At 39.2% G+C, this 13,601-nt stretch overlaps 1 protein-coding gene across 2 annotated transcripts in view; it reads right to left on the reverse strand.

Moving 5' to 3' along the window:
• Positions 1 to 13,601, reverse strand: part of ILRUN (inflammation and lipid regulator with UBA-like and NBR1-like domains) — a 90,700-nt gene that overhangs the window by 48,283 nt on the left and 28,816 nt on the right. Inside the window, exons 2-3 of one of the 2 annotated variants that reach the window (XM_029943361.1) lie at positions 8,373 to 8,527; positions 2,708 to 2,905 (exon numbers count right to left, since the gene is read on the reverse strand). In XM_029943361.1, coding sequence (XP_029799221.1) covers positions 2,708 to 2,905; positions 8,373 to 8,527 — 353 coding nt within the window. The remainder of the gene's footprint in view (positions 1 to 2,707; positions 2,906 to 8,372; positions 8,528 to 13,601) is intronic. The other variant, XM_029943362.1, reaches the window with a different exon arrangement.

Consider the following 13,601-nt stretch of genomic DNA (forward strand, 5'->3'; position numbering starts at 1 on the left):
TTATCTTAACACTAAAACACACAGAGACACAGACACACAGACACAGACACACGAGCAGAATTCTCAAACACCAGAGAACAGTAAGAAGCAGTATCTTTGCATCAAAGGCATTTTTAAGTCACATATGCAGTCATCCTCCCTTAAAAACACTGATATTCATTTAAAAAATCTCCACTTTGCACTACGCTCAACTTTTTGAAGTTACAAAGATAAATTAAGACTTACATCACCTTAAGTTTTAAAAGTGATGAGACATTTATCAAATTAACTGGGTAGGAGACGCAAAGGAAGGAGAGGTAAAGAGAAAATGCAAGGGTGAAAAATGCAATGGGAGCTCAGCAGTGGGAGAAACCAGCCAACCCCTGAAAAACACAAATTTGAACTGTGTGGGTCCATATACATGTGGATTTCTTTATATATAAATATAGTATGGTACTGTAAATGTATTTTCTCTCCCAATTTTCTGAATAACATCTTTTCTCTAGCTTACTTTACTGTAAGAATACAGTATATAACACACTTAACTACAAAATATGTGTTAATTGACTTAATGTTATCAGTAAGACTTCTGGTCAACAAAATTATTAGTAAAGTTTTGGGGAAGTCAAAGATCACATGCGGATTTTCAACTCTGCGGGGGTGTCAGCACACCTAACCCCCCATGTTGTTCAAGGGTCAACTGTTCTTCCAACTGTGCAGGTACAAAGGTTTTTGGAAGAAATGTCTTGAAAAGAGAGTCCAGAAGGAAAAGGACAAATAATTCTGCATTTTAATACATGATGGCATATCCATGTTATTCAACAAATAATTCATGGTCTAGTAGGAGAAAAGGATAAGTAAACAAACACCTAGGGGCACCTGGGTGGCTCAATCTGTTAAAGCACTGGACTTCGGCTCAGTTCATGATCTCACAGTTGGTAAGTTTGAGACCCGCGCTGGGCTCCACACTGACAGTGCAGAGCCTGCTTGAAATTCTCTCTCTGCCCCTCCCCTGCTTGTGCTCTCTCTAGAAATAAAAAATAAACTAAAAAAAACCCACCTAAAACACAATGTGTTAATAAGAATGATATCAAGCCTGTGCACAGAATTAATGAAAAAAGGAGGGATGGATTTCCATGGAGCAGCGAGGAGAATGAGCAAGGCAGGGAGGGGGGATAAGGAACAGTGACGTCATCAGGGCCCTGAGGATGAGCAGAAGTTCATTGGAAAGAAGAAGAAAGAGGTTTCTGGCCATAAGAACAACATGAACAAGAGCAGGGAGAAATGAAAGCACTTGGTATCTTTGGGTACTGGCTTCGGGGGAGTGAAGAGGAGACCGAAGATGAAAGTGAAAACGAGGCCAGATCGTGAGGAGCGTTAAGCCCCATGCCAAGGGAGTTGGCTTCACTACAGTAGGCATGAAGGTTTTAGGTAAAGAATGATGTCACATAAGCACTATGAAGACACCCTTTCTAACATTAAAATTTCCTGAGACTATAAAAATGTATATAGTTTCCACTGGCTATCAAAACATATGGGGAAGAAATCATTCCAAAGGTCCAACTGGCCTTGAGTCCAGTCAGGAGCTCCCTGAGGGCAGGAATATTTAGCATTTAATTTTCTTTGGATTACCAGGGGTCAGGACATAATGGAACCAACAGGACCTGATTTGTGATGAAGGACAGTAAGACAGAACAAAAGATGACCCCAAGGATCCTGCCTGATCACCTCAGTGGGGTGCTGAGGAGAATGTAAGTTTCGCCTGGGAGATACTAAGATGCAGAAATCCTCGGGTGTCCACGTATTCTATCCATAAGCAGTTAAAACACAGCTTTGGAGCTCTGAAGAGAGTCTGCAGCCACAGATAAGAATCTGAACATTGCCATGTAAGCTGTACTGGTGACAGCTGAACGAACCCATGTGGAGGGATGAGGTAACTGAGCGGGAACAGGAAAGACCCAGCACAGAACCTAGTAATCCCAGGGCAAAGATGAGACGAGACAGAGACAGAGAAAGATCATTCAGAGGAGGAGAAACAAGATCGGTATCATGTGAGTCTAGAAAGCTACAACACTTCAGAAAACATGGAGTATGGTGCCAAACATCAGAGGATCAGTTAATGTGAAGACTACGTGCCTACTAGATTTACAAACTGGGTAGTCTATGATTTCCATTTTGCTGGAGTGGGTAAAGAACAGACTAGGCTGAAGAATGATGAAAAAGGGATGAAGAGACAGTGTAACTCACTCTGCTCAAAAAGTATGACAATAAAGAGAAGGAGTGAGAGCTGCTGACAGGGCCTCAGGTTGGGAAAAGAATGCACATTTAGTGCGTTATCTCCTTTTACATGATTTCTATCTAGAGACTCTGAGAGCAAGGACTGCCTTCAGTATTCTTACAGCACCTACTAGATTATATAAGAAAAAGAGTAGCACTACTAAATCACTGCTGAGAATGCAAGATATATATATGTGTGTGTGTGTATATATATATATATATATATATATCATGCACTTCGAGAAATTTTAACTAACTTCCTAGTGTAAAAGAGAGAGCATTAGACTGAATCAATTAGTCATTAAATTTAAGTCATTTACCTGCATTGGTTGACTGTTTAAAAGAGGCCATGCCTTGTTATGTAATTTGACAGGCTGTGTGAGCAACACTGGGAACGCTGTAAGATATTACCTTAATTCCTTCACCCTGGGCTGCACATGGACATACTCACCTCCATAGTAGAGTCCTGTAGCAGTGCACATCCGCCACTGTCCCTGATACATTCCTGCTCTGCTGGGGCTGCACATCTGGACGCTGACATCTGCAATCTCTTGGGGCTCTAGCGATCTCACCATCACCATGTTCACATGTCCAAACTGGTCTCCCCCGACATATTTAAGACAAACCCCTGGAGGCCAGGCCTCTGCCCCTGAGTTTAAGCAAAAGAAAAAAATGTTAGGCAAATAGTGGTCCTATGCTGGGTGCAGTTCATTACAAAACTGTAGAAGAGGCCTCTTTCTCAGTCTTTCACACATACGTGAACCAAGCCACATATCCTTGAGCTAGATAATGTCACAAGACTGATCAGAAGGATTATCAGAGTTAACGACCTCTGACCAACAGTCTATCCCTAAGATAAGGGATATAAGGGACATAAGACCAAAGCAAGGCAGTTCCTCAAGAAGATGGATTTCAGGGGACCCCAGGGAAGGCTATATGTCACAGTGAATCCATAGAACCTAAGAATGATGTCCATGGAGAGCCATGGAAATGAAGCCCAGGCCCACATCTTCCGAGGCCTGCTTTCTTTACTAAGAGGTAACACATGCCCGTTTTCACTTGAACTTTTTAAGCTGACATTCAAAGTAAAAATACATCTGACTGTCTCCACTATTTCTATCAAGGCAAGAAGATGAAACACATGAGGAATAATTTCTGTATTATTTTCATTTGAAAGCTTTTCCCCTGATGTATGACTTTTCTTCTGGCGTCTTTAACTATGAAGAGACTCAAGAGACTCTGCAAATACAAGACAGAGGACTCAAGTGAAAGTTTCATTTTCAGATTCAAATAGTAGTGGGGAACATAGGAACGAATGAACTCCCCTGGTAACAACACTGAACTGTGGTCTCAGGGGTGATGACAGCAGCCAGACGTACTTGTATAAAGAACAGGAATAGCAATACAGAGAAAAGGCACTGGCTGGAATATCTTTCCTCCTTTGGAAGTGACAAAGATCTTATTTAGGCACCTCTTTCTGTGTACCTATTTTCATGTAAACTAATTCAAAATAAGAAATCCATTTATTTTATTCTGACAAGTCATAAGGCCACACAGTGACTAGAGGTTATCTTTCCAGTGAATTTTCTCCAATATACTCCTTTTTGCTGTAGACAGAAACCTCTATATATCTTTTGGGGGGATATAGGCATTCATTTTAAAAATACACCACTGTGAAAAGATAGATATGGCTAGACTCTCAGGACAAAGCAGACTTGAACTTTGTCTTCTAAGAGCATTCTAGCATGCCTTAGTACCTAGTTCTCAAAGTCCCAGACTGGTTTTGATGTATCTGATGACTCATGACTGAAAAGGGAACCAGAGAAGAAAACAACTACACCTGCACTGCTAAGACCTCAGCCCCATCATGGCCAGCACATTCTGTGGCTCTTGGACCTTAAGGGGTAGCAGATGAAACAATGGGTGCTGTGTTTTGTCATATCCTCCTAAAAACACACCTGCTGGCAACGTGCCCTCCCAAGTTAAGACCACAAAGGGCAGCTGCTGCTGGTGGAAAGGTTGTAGATGATACCCTGGCAATATGTGCAGATTCTGTTTTTCATTTCTGGGGCATACGGCCTTGGCAAAAGCGTATTTGTCTAGGTCGAGAATAGCAGCAGCCGTCATGAAGCACTTTGGAAATTGTCAGTCTTTCTAAAGACCACGATCAAGAGGAAACTTACACTGCTGTTTTAGGGTTAAATTCACAATTATTCTTTCAAACGCACACCCATATAAACACACGTGAAACAAGACATCTATTTGTATGTAAACCCAAGAAGGTATCTGTTTTTGAACTTCTAAGAAAATCAGGAAAACAAGGCTGTCTGGGCGTGGGACATACTCGGCTGTCCTGAGCACACAACCACAACCAACGGAGCCAGTCAGATCACCAGCTATGCAAAATGGGGAGTGTGGCCATACTCCAGGGGGACTGAGAAACAGCAAATGATCAACAAACTATACAGTTACAGTCCTTATCTTTTGGAGTACGCCAGAGTATCTGGAGTGTTACCTGGAGGGCATGCAGAAGAAGAAACTGGATGAGTTATCCACTATCAACTCTAAAGTGTTGATCTGCTATAAGTGAAGAAACAATAATTTCCCTTCTGAGAGTTACCAATGGAGTTCACAACCACAACCTACAGTTTTACAGCCTGTTACGATAGGTAAGCTCTAAAAAGATTGAAGACACCAGTTCTTAATACATAAGAAAGGGAAATACTAGTGAGCTGTATCACCAGCATACCTAAAATCTGGATTTGAGAAATATAATATATAGCAGAGTTTCAAATTAAGTCTTAGTTACAAAATGGCTTCATGGGGGACAGAAACATCTAGAAGGCAATAAACTAATTTGTTTTATGACTTCCCAAATATAAGCACGCACAGGATCAAGGCTGTGATTCTCCAGTTATTACAGAATATGATTTTATTCAAAAAAATAAAAAGTAAATACAAAACAAAAAATCCTGACATGGCAATTTTGAGATGATAGAGAACACGGCAAAAATGAAATAAAATTCCATCAGTTCCAGAAAGCCTGGGCTTACCAGATATAAGTGATTATAGAAACAATTTGAAGACAGTAAGGAACATCGAAAGAGTGATGAGGAAGTAAAAAACCTCAGTGAAGATCCCCTATATTTTTTAACCCCTATTAGTTTGGAGATTCCATTTCAAATGAAGCTACATGCAAACAGGGATTTTCATTGATCTTGTCACCATTTCCTCCCTGTACCTGATATAAAGTGATAGGAACATAAATAAAATTTGCTGAATGGATGAAGGAGAATTACCTTCCCTATAGTCATACTGAAGAAAAAGGTAGAAATTAAATATTTTAAGGAGCCGAAAGAAAAACAGAGAAAATAGTAGTTCTTTCTCAAGGATTTTTCCTCACTCTGGTTTTATGTTCACAAAAAATAAAGTTGACTCTGAAGCCACTTTCTCACATGACAATCAAAACTACTTCCCTGAAGTCCAAGAAACACCGGAGTTACCATGACATGCTCAGCTTAACATTCACTGCAGGCGGACACCAGAGCACACTGTAACATCTGGGAAGCTCTAAGTGTTGGCAAGGAAAACTATTTTCACCTTGGAGGGGCAGTTTCAAATTTCTGCTTTCCATTTTAATTGGAAGGCTTCCTGGTCGTGCTTCCCAAGCTTCTAATTCTTATATAGTGCCAAAAGGTTGGATCATGGGATTCTGTATCTGTCATTAAATGTCTCACCTCTGTTTTCTATGGTCTGAATCTAAGCATTTAAACAGTATTAAAAGTTGAATTTTAAACAATGTGTGACATCCATCTTCTCTGGGGAAGCTGCTGGGACGCCTATATGCAGCTCCAACCAATCTCATCTGTCGTATATCTGAATGCCTGGCATGCCTAAAACATAACAGCAGAAAGACGCCATGAAAATTGTTTATGCAACTATTTCAGGGAGCACTTATCTCTTAGAGAAGGTTATGAATGAGAGTACAAGAGCCAGAGGAGAAATAGCTAAGGCCTGCCCCTCTGTGTTACGCTATTTCCAGAAAGAACTTGGGCCTGATTAGGACACTGCTGAAAAGCCAGTACACATGCATGTTTGCCCTCTTTCTCTTTAATAACATACCTAATACTTAGTGACAGGAGGCCAATTTCTCCTCAATCAAACAGAAAACAGTGCACAGATACAGAACTATTTTACGACTGGATGAAACAATTTTCAGAAGGATACAAAAGTCTATGTGTTCAAAGTAACCTGAAAGGTAAAATCTCCAGCCAATTGCTGCCCATCTTTTCTAGTGGTGTTCAGGCACAAAAATGTCCTTTCACAGGAAAAAAGCTGCAGAGCCCGAGGCTACTTTAAACTGGAATTACTACACAGAAGCAGGCAGAAAACACAGCCAGGCCCACCAATACAGATTCTCTCCAAGTCAAGATAAAAGGTAGGCTTTCTGGGATTCTGATTTGACATTCTAGCCATTTTAGACTAATCTCTCCCAATCTCCCATTAACTCAAGGAACTGTCTAGTGAGTGAGCAGATGTATCAAGAGGCTTTTTGAAATACAAAATGGTTTCTGCAACCAAACAGTATTTTAAATATTTCAACAGTACTCTAAGAACTTTCAACATTTAAAAACACTATAAAGAATTCACGGAAAGCCTGATCATTTTCAGGCAGGCTACAAATAAATGAGGTCTTAGATTAAATTTTTTAACAAAATAAAAGTTATTCATGTATAAGTTTCAAAAGGAGTTTTGACCAGCAACACAGCGGGTTTTAATAATTCAGAGCAGAGCAGAAATATGATGAACAGAAGGTGAACTAAAGAGGCTGTCATAATAGTTTTAAAAGCCCACAACATTAAGAAAAGTGAGAAAGAAATCAGACCTGCCCCAAAGGGAAAGAAATTAGGCAAAAATAAACAACCTTTGAAAAAAATAAGAATTTCAAAAAAATAGAAAACATGGCTATTTTTCCATATTACCATGTGCCTCTCAAACTAACCATTATAACCAAAAGAGGAAAAGAAGCTAATGAAAATTTTATAAAGCCATGAATTTCCCCAATCATCTACAACCCAGACTATATGCATTTCTTCAGTGACATTCTGAACCTCCATCCAGGGGAGCGTTGCTTCTAAATAAGCAAGAAAATTCAAAAATAACAATTTGGTACATTAGTTATTATATATAAAAGGCTAGTGTAGCCAGTTTTTCCCCATGATAAAAAAATTAAAGTCTAAAGAACTGAAAAATTAACAGTCAATAAAAGGTCATTTTTACAGGTATTTCTGTGTTCAGTTCTCAGTAACAGGGAAGTTAAAGCATCCTCATCCAGTCAGCAACACTGTTACTGGATGAAAGGAGCAATACTAAACTCAAATTTTAAAAGCCATTATAATAACAAGTAAAAGGAAACAATTAACCATTACCAGACACATATTCAGATACTATTTTCAAAGAACTATTGTTAACTTATTTTTAATTTTCCTTAAAGTCAGCAGTACATCAAAACAATGCTTTAAAAAAAACTTCTCTATCTTTCCATCTTTCCCATTCCGAGCAAATCCCTATACTTCTCACCCTATTTTTCAAGGTGGTATTAATGTTACAGAGAGATACCACCAAGTAATTTCATAAAGAGCCATCCTTATGGTTATAAAGAAATGGGCTTTTAAAGGAGATGCTTATAGCTCTTTCTAACTGCCTTGTTCTATTCAAGGATGTACCTCCCCTAGTCTGCTGGAAAGAACTGGAAAATTAATTAGAGCAGAATTAAAATGATGGAGTAGAATTGTACAGGTGAAGATAATACCACCACCACATGCAGGACTAGCTCCCGGTATCAAATGGATACTGAATTGTTTAGAAGCCATCAAGACAAATTGAAAAGAAAAAAAAGGGGGGATAAAAGATCTAAATCATTTTTCCTGATCTAAAGCAGGGGACATTTCATTGATGTTTGGTCATCACATCAGCACAAAAAAGTACTACATCATGTATATGAAAAAGCCCAGAATTACAAAAGCACACAACTTAAGCTAAAGCATTTCCCTAATTCTTTTAACTACTGAAAAAAAGAAAACTGGGCAATGAAGAATTGCCCGTTATTCATTTACCAGAATTCTGGATCCGCCATGTTTTTATAAATTGAGTATCTGGAGGTATCGACTCCCCTTCTCCTATGGTGACATCTTCAACAAACGACATAGAGGGTACACTGATGTTTGGGCTCTCAAAGTCATAATAGGCGCCAATTGCTGCTTGTAGGTTCCTATAAACAAAAAGAAAAAAGACTTTAGTCCTGTCCAGAGCATATTGTTCTGATTGTCAAACAAATGGAAAAAGCTGGTTTCTCAGAACTCTTGTTACAGAACCAAAGGCTCCTGGTATCTAAATCTTCAAAGCCACCAATTCTGGCTGAGGAACGACAGGAAGAACCCCAGAACCAACACATCTGTGCATAACTTTTCTCCCAGGGTGCCCACATAAAAAGTGACAAACATTACCATCATCAGCACCAACATGAAGAAATCTCCCTCTTACCCACAAGGATAGCAAGTATGGGTAAGGAAAAAGAGAGCTCCTCTATAACTGTGACTGGAATTCAAATAAGCTCAACTTTAAAAAATATTCTAAGTATTTAATTTTTTGAAAAGACAATACATGCAGACAGTTCAGAAAGTTTTGTACAGTGAAAAATAGCCATCGTATCTCTTCTTTCCTACACACACACACACCCATAATTGTTCATATCACTTTCTTAAATACCTTTCCAGAACTTCCTTATGCACATACAAGCAAATGATATATATTCTTTCTTCTTCCCCTTTTATACAATTAGTGGTATATTGCACATTGCCCTTTGCTTTTATTCCCTTTACTCCCATGAAGACATTCCTATATCAGTACATAATGAATACTGTGGTTTTTATAGCTGTATCCATTGTACAGATACATCATTACTTATGTAACGAGTCCACTTCTGAGTTTGTTTCCAATCTTTAATTTTTCCATAAATAAGCTAAAGCACATATTGTTTTTATATATACACAAATGCATCTGTAGGATAAATTCCTATGAGTGATACTGCTAGGTCAAAGGGTATGGATTTGTTTAATAGATGGATCTAAACTTCCCTCTAAAAAGTCATACACTTTTTTTTTTTAATGTTTTATTTTTGATACAGAGAGAGACAGAGCATGAGAGGGGGAGGGGCAGAGAGAGAAGGAGACACAGAACCAGAAGAAGGCTCCAGGCTCTGAGCTAGCTGTCAGCACAGAGCCTGACGCGGGGCTCGAACCCACGAAGGTGAGATCTGAACCGAGCCGAAGTCGGAGACTCAACCGACTGAGCCACCCAGGCGCCCCTATAAAGTCATACACTTAATGAATGCTCTCACCAAGAATGTATGAAAGTGGGTATTTCCTCCAAAATTTTAGATCTGTGTCAATCTGACAGGTAAAAAGTAAGATCTCAGTAAGGCCTTAAAATGGCCTTCTCCTGGGGCGCCTGGGTGACTCAGTCAGTTAAACGTCTGACTCTTGGTCATAGGATGTAGCCACGCATCAGGCTCTGCGCTAAATGTGGAGCCTGCATGGGAATCTCTCTACCTTTTGCTCTGCCCCCACCCACTAGCTCTCTTGCTCTCTCTCAAAATAAACATTTAAAAAATAAATTTAAAATGAAATATTGATGTTTCTTATTTTAAAAATAGTTTTATCTTATTATTAGAAAGGTTAAGTATCTCTTACATGCTTTTATAAGCCTTTGTAGTTTCTGTTTTGGAATCACCATTTTGTAAATGTTGGTGTTCTTTTTAATTACTCATACACCCCCTTATGTCAGAAGGAACTACCAAGCATACAAACCGGAGTCCCTAATTGAACAGAAACACATGATTGAGAGCGTGTTCATCTATGCCAGAAACCAAAGGCCACTAAGGGGTTTGAGCAAGCTGTATTCATTAGAGAGATCAAAGAAATTGTTAATTACATTAACTGCCCCTCTTGAGGTCTTACTTAAACTAGTGACATCATCTCCAGTCCCCACAGTAGAAAACAATGCAAATTGCATTTTTCTAAACACAACCCAACCATAAACCAATGGATCCAGTGGGTTGTTTCTAATTATGCATAAACATAGCATGAAATAAGCTCTGACAGTATACAACTCTTCAACAGACATACTTTAAACAACACATACTTTTCTGCTGGGGGCCTGCCTGCTCCTCCAGGTGTTTGCAGCTGCCAGAAAGGCAGGCTATATTTAGAGCAGCTGCCTCAGGTCAAGTCTCATGCATCGGTGGCCTGTTATATTAGTCAGTAATGACTGGAATTACACCACCACCAACTGCCTGCCTGTTGTGTGTGTAACAGATAAAATTTACATGGAGCAGAGCTGGGCCAGGGGCCAAACTGTCTGTTTGCTTGACTAGTCAATAGGAAGGCTTGGACTTTAGTCTTCCCAGCAACTTCCTTCGCTAGCTGACTGTGATCCAAAATGAGTAATACGTGACTGGTCAAACTTGAGGACGCCCAGCCTCTACCACCCACGAACAGGTCTTAGGAGTGTATCTGGAATCAGTCTCACTCTTAGGAATCAGGGATAAAATGAGGACACGAAAAATAAGCCTAGATGTATTTTGTTCCTCTGAAAACTTTTTGTAAAAAGCTACGTGTCCACCCTTTTATAAAGATGATTTTTCTGCCACAGGAACTCCAGCAAGTAGCCAGCTGAATTGTTTTCTGTTCACTTGGCTGTAAAATACGCTTGGGAGGGAAGAAACTATTTGTGCACTCAGGACAATTGCCAATTCTCAGCCCCAGCATCTGTCATGATTCACCACTTGGCTCTGCCTGATATCAGACAAGACTTCAAGACCACTGCAGTAGAAACATGAATAAGTTCAACTACCTACTTGGGCAGATCTGTCTCCCTACTCAAATCTTGTTTCATACAGACCAACTCATCCCACAGCTAAGCCAACAAAATCATTTCTTTGTACCTAAATTATATATATGTAATTCAGTCAGAGAAAGATTAAGAAACACTTTTAAATCCCAAAATGAAACTGAAAGTACTAAACTGAACTCTTGGCAGGAAGCAGGAGTAGAGGATGACAAAGCAAATTAACTTCCCAAGTACAAGGCCAAGACTGGACTTTAGCCCAGTGGTGCTCTAACCCATATGACAGGTACACAGATCAAAATGGGATACACAGTTTCTCACCACTTGGATCACTTTAGATCACTGTCTGACTGGACCAAGCAATGGCACAAATAGACCAAATAGCTCCAATTCAATGTGAGAACAAGTAGATATGATAGCACATATTCCCACTGAAATCAACATACTCAGCTATTATTAGCCAACAAGGAATTCTACATGAAATAGAGCTGGTTAAGGAAATGGGAAAAGAAAGAACACAGATTCTGTATTCAGTCTAGTCTGAAAGTTTAAGCTTCCAGGTTCCTTCACTGTTTAAACTCGAAAAAAATTTTAACCTGATTTCACATTAAACCAAAAGCATCAGGAAGAACAAAGGAAGGCAGCGTACCAATGGGGAAAAGGGCACAGGCCAAGATGATGGTGATGGCTGTGAATATACTTTATGCCACAGAACTGTGCACTGAAAAATGGTTGAAATGGTAAAATTTTAAACGGCTTTGTTTGGAGGCAGCTCCTACGCCTGGCTGTAGGGCTTTGAACAACGGGCTATGCATCTACATCAGCTTACTCATCCACAAAACTGAGTTTTTTGTATCAGAAGGCTGGCTTATAATTTATATTACAAAGTTGGCATTACAGGGCTGGCTGTGCAGAATGCATGAGACAATGTGTGTAAATGCCTAGGTCTGGCATTCAACCATATTTAATAATGAGCATTCACTCATTTGCTAAGCGCTCGAGACTAGGGACAGAATAGACAGCAAGCCAGGTGAGGCCCCCACCTTTACAAAGCCTACAGTCCAACAGACTGCAGCAAACCAGAGACATTCAAAAAGGGTAACACCAACTGCCTCTCATACTGAGGCTATCAGCTCAAGGCAGCTTTTCCTACTGGAATGAAAAATGGGCTTGGTGCACAGCACAGTTTCAACTATACTGATAATCAGGTTCGCCTGATTCTGTATAGAAGAATTTGGTGATGTTGATATGTGTTCCCTGATAAAATGCAGTTTTGTAACTCAGAAGCAATATTGTCCAACATTAATTTTATAGAGGAGGCCACAAATGCACTGACAGGTAAATAACTTGCCCCAGACTAGAGGGTCAATTATCAGAATTTATTCAAAGGCATAAAACTTTTAACGTATCCAGAATTTCCAATTATCTAGTAACACTTTGAACACTTGATTTTCTTTTATATATTTTTTAATCTAATTTTTAAAATTTTATTTATTTAGAGCAAGGAAGTGAATAGAAAGTGCAGGGAAGAGAGAGAATCCCAAGCAGGCTCCACACTGTCAGCATGGAGCCCGATGCAGGGCTCAAACTCACAAACCATGAGATCATGACCTGAGCCAAAGTCAGATGCCTAACTGACTGAGCCACCCAGGTGCCCTGAACACACCTAATTTTCTCAAGAACATAATAACAACCATCACAAATTCTATAAACAAATTAGTTGTAACCCTTCCCTTAAATTGAACTATTGAAAATGGTCAAGTATTTAATCTTGCAAAAATTCACAAACACAGAACATTTATTTTTGTACTATGTATACATAAATAGGTCAGATTACTGGTCTTATGAAGAAAAGTCATCTATGTGCTGAATATACAGTCAGGAACATCACCCAAAAACATAGAGGTAGAAAAGAGTTAAGAAAATCAGGAAATAAGTATTCAAGAGGGACTATCAAAAGTCTAAGTATTAGCTGAGATTCTCAGGAAAATTAGATATTCTCTTTCGATTTCTGAACAAAAAACTCATAAAGATCCAAATTATTTACGAGAAAAAGAAAACTACCCAAATTTTGGGTACAATTTAAATGGGAAATTAGAATAATGAACTAATCCAGTTAAGCACAAACAATAGCATCTTTGGACTGTAAGCAAGTAATACTTATTCCAAACTACAAGAAGTTTCTCTCACCGGTGGAATGTCAATGATACTGCTACTAAGGCCACAAGCCCACCAGTGTGACTGCAATTATCTATGAATGACTGAAAAATCTGACTCGAAAAGGAATCAGTAAAATATGTAAGGGTCTTAGTAGGGCTTTCCAACATCAACTCAAACCGTCAGATCAGAAAGAATAAAAAAATAAGTACTTGTGACTACTGTTAATAAACTAAAACTTCATCAAACCAAAAAGATGACTACAGGGGGGAATAGGAGTT

This window comes from Suricata suricatta, chromosome 7, assembly GCF_006229205.1.
Source record: "Suricata suricatta isolate VVHF042 chromosome 7, meerkat_22Aug2017_6uvM2_HiC, whole genome shotgun sequence".
In the NCBI taxonomy this organism is placed as follows: domain Eukaryota; kingdom Metazoa; phylum Chordata; class Mammalia; order Carnivora; family Herpestidae; genus Suricata; species Suricata suricatta.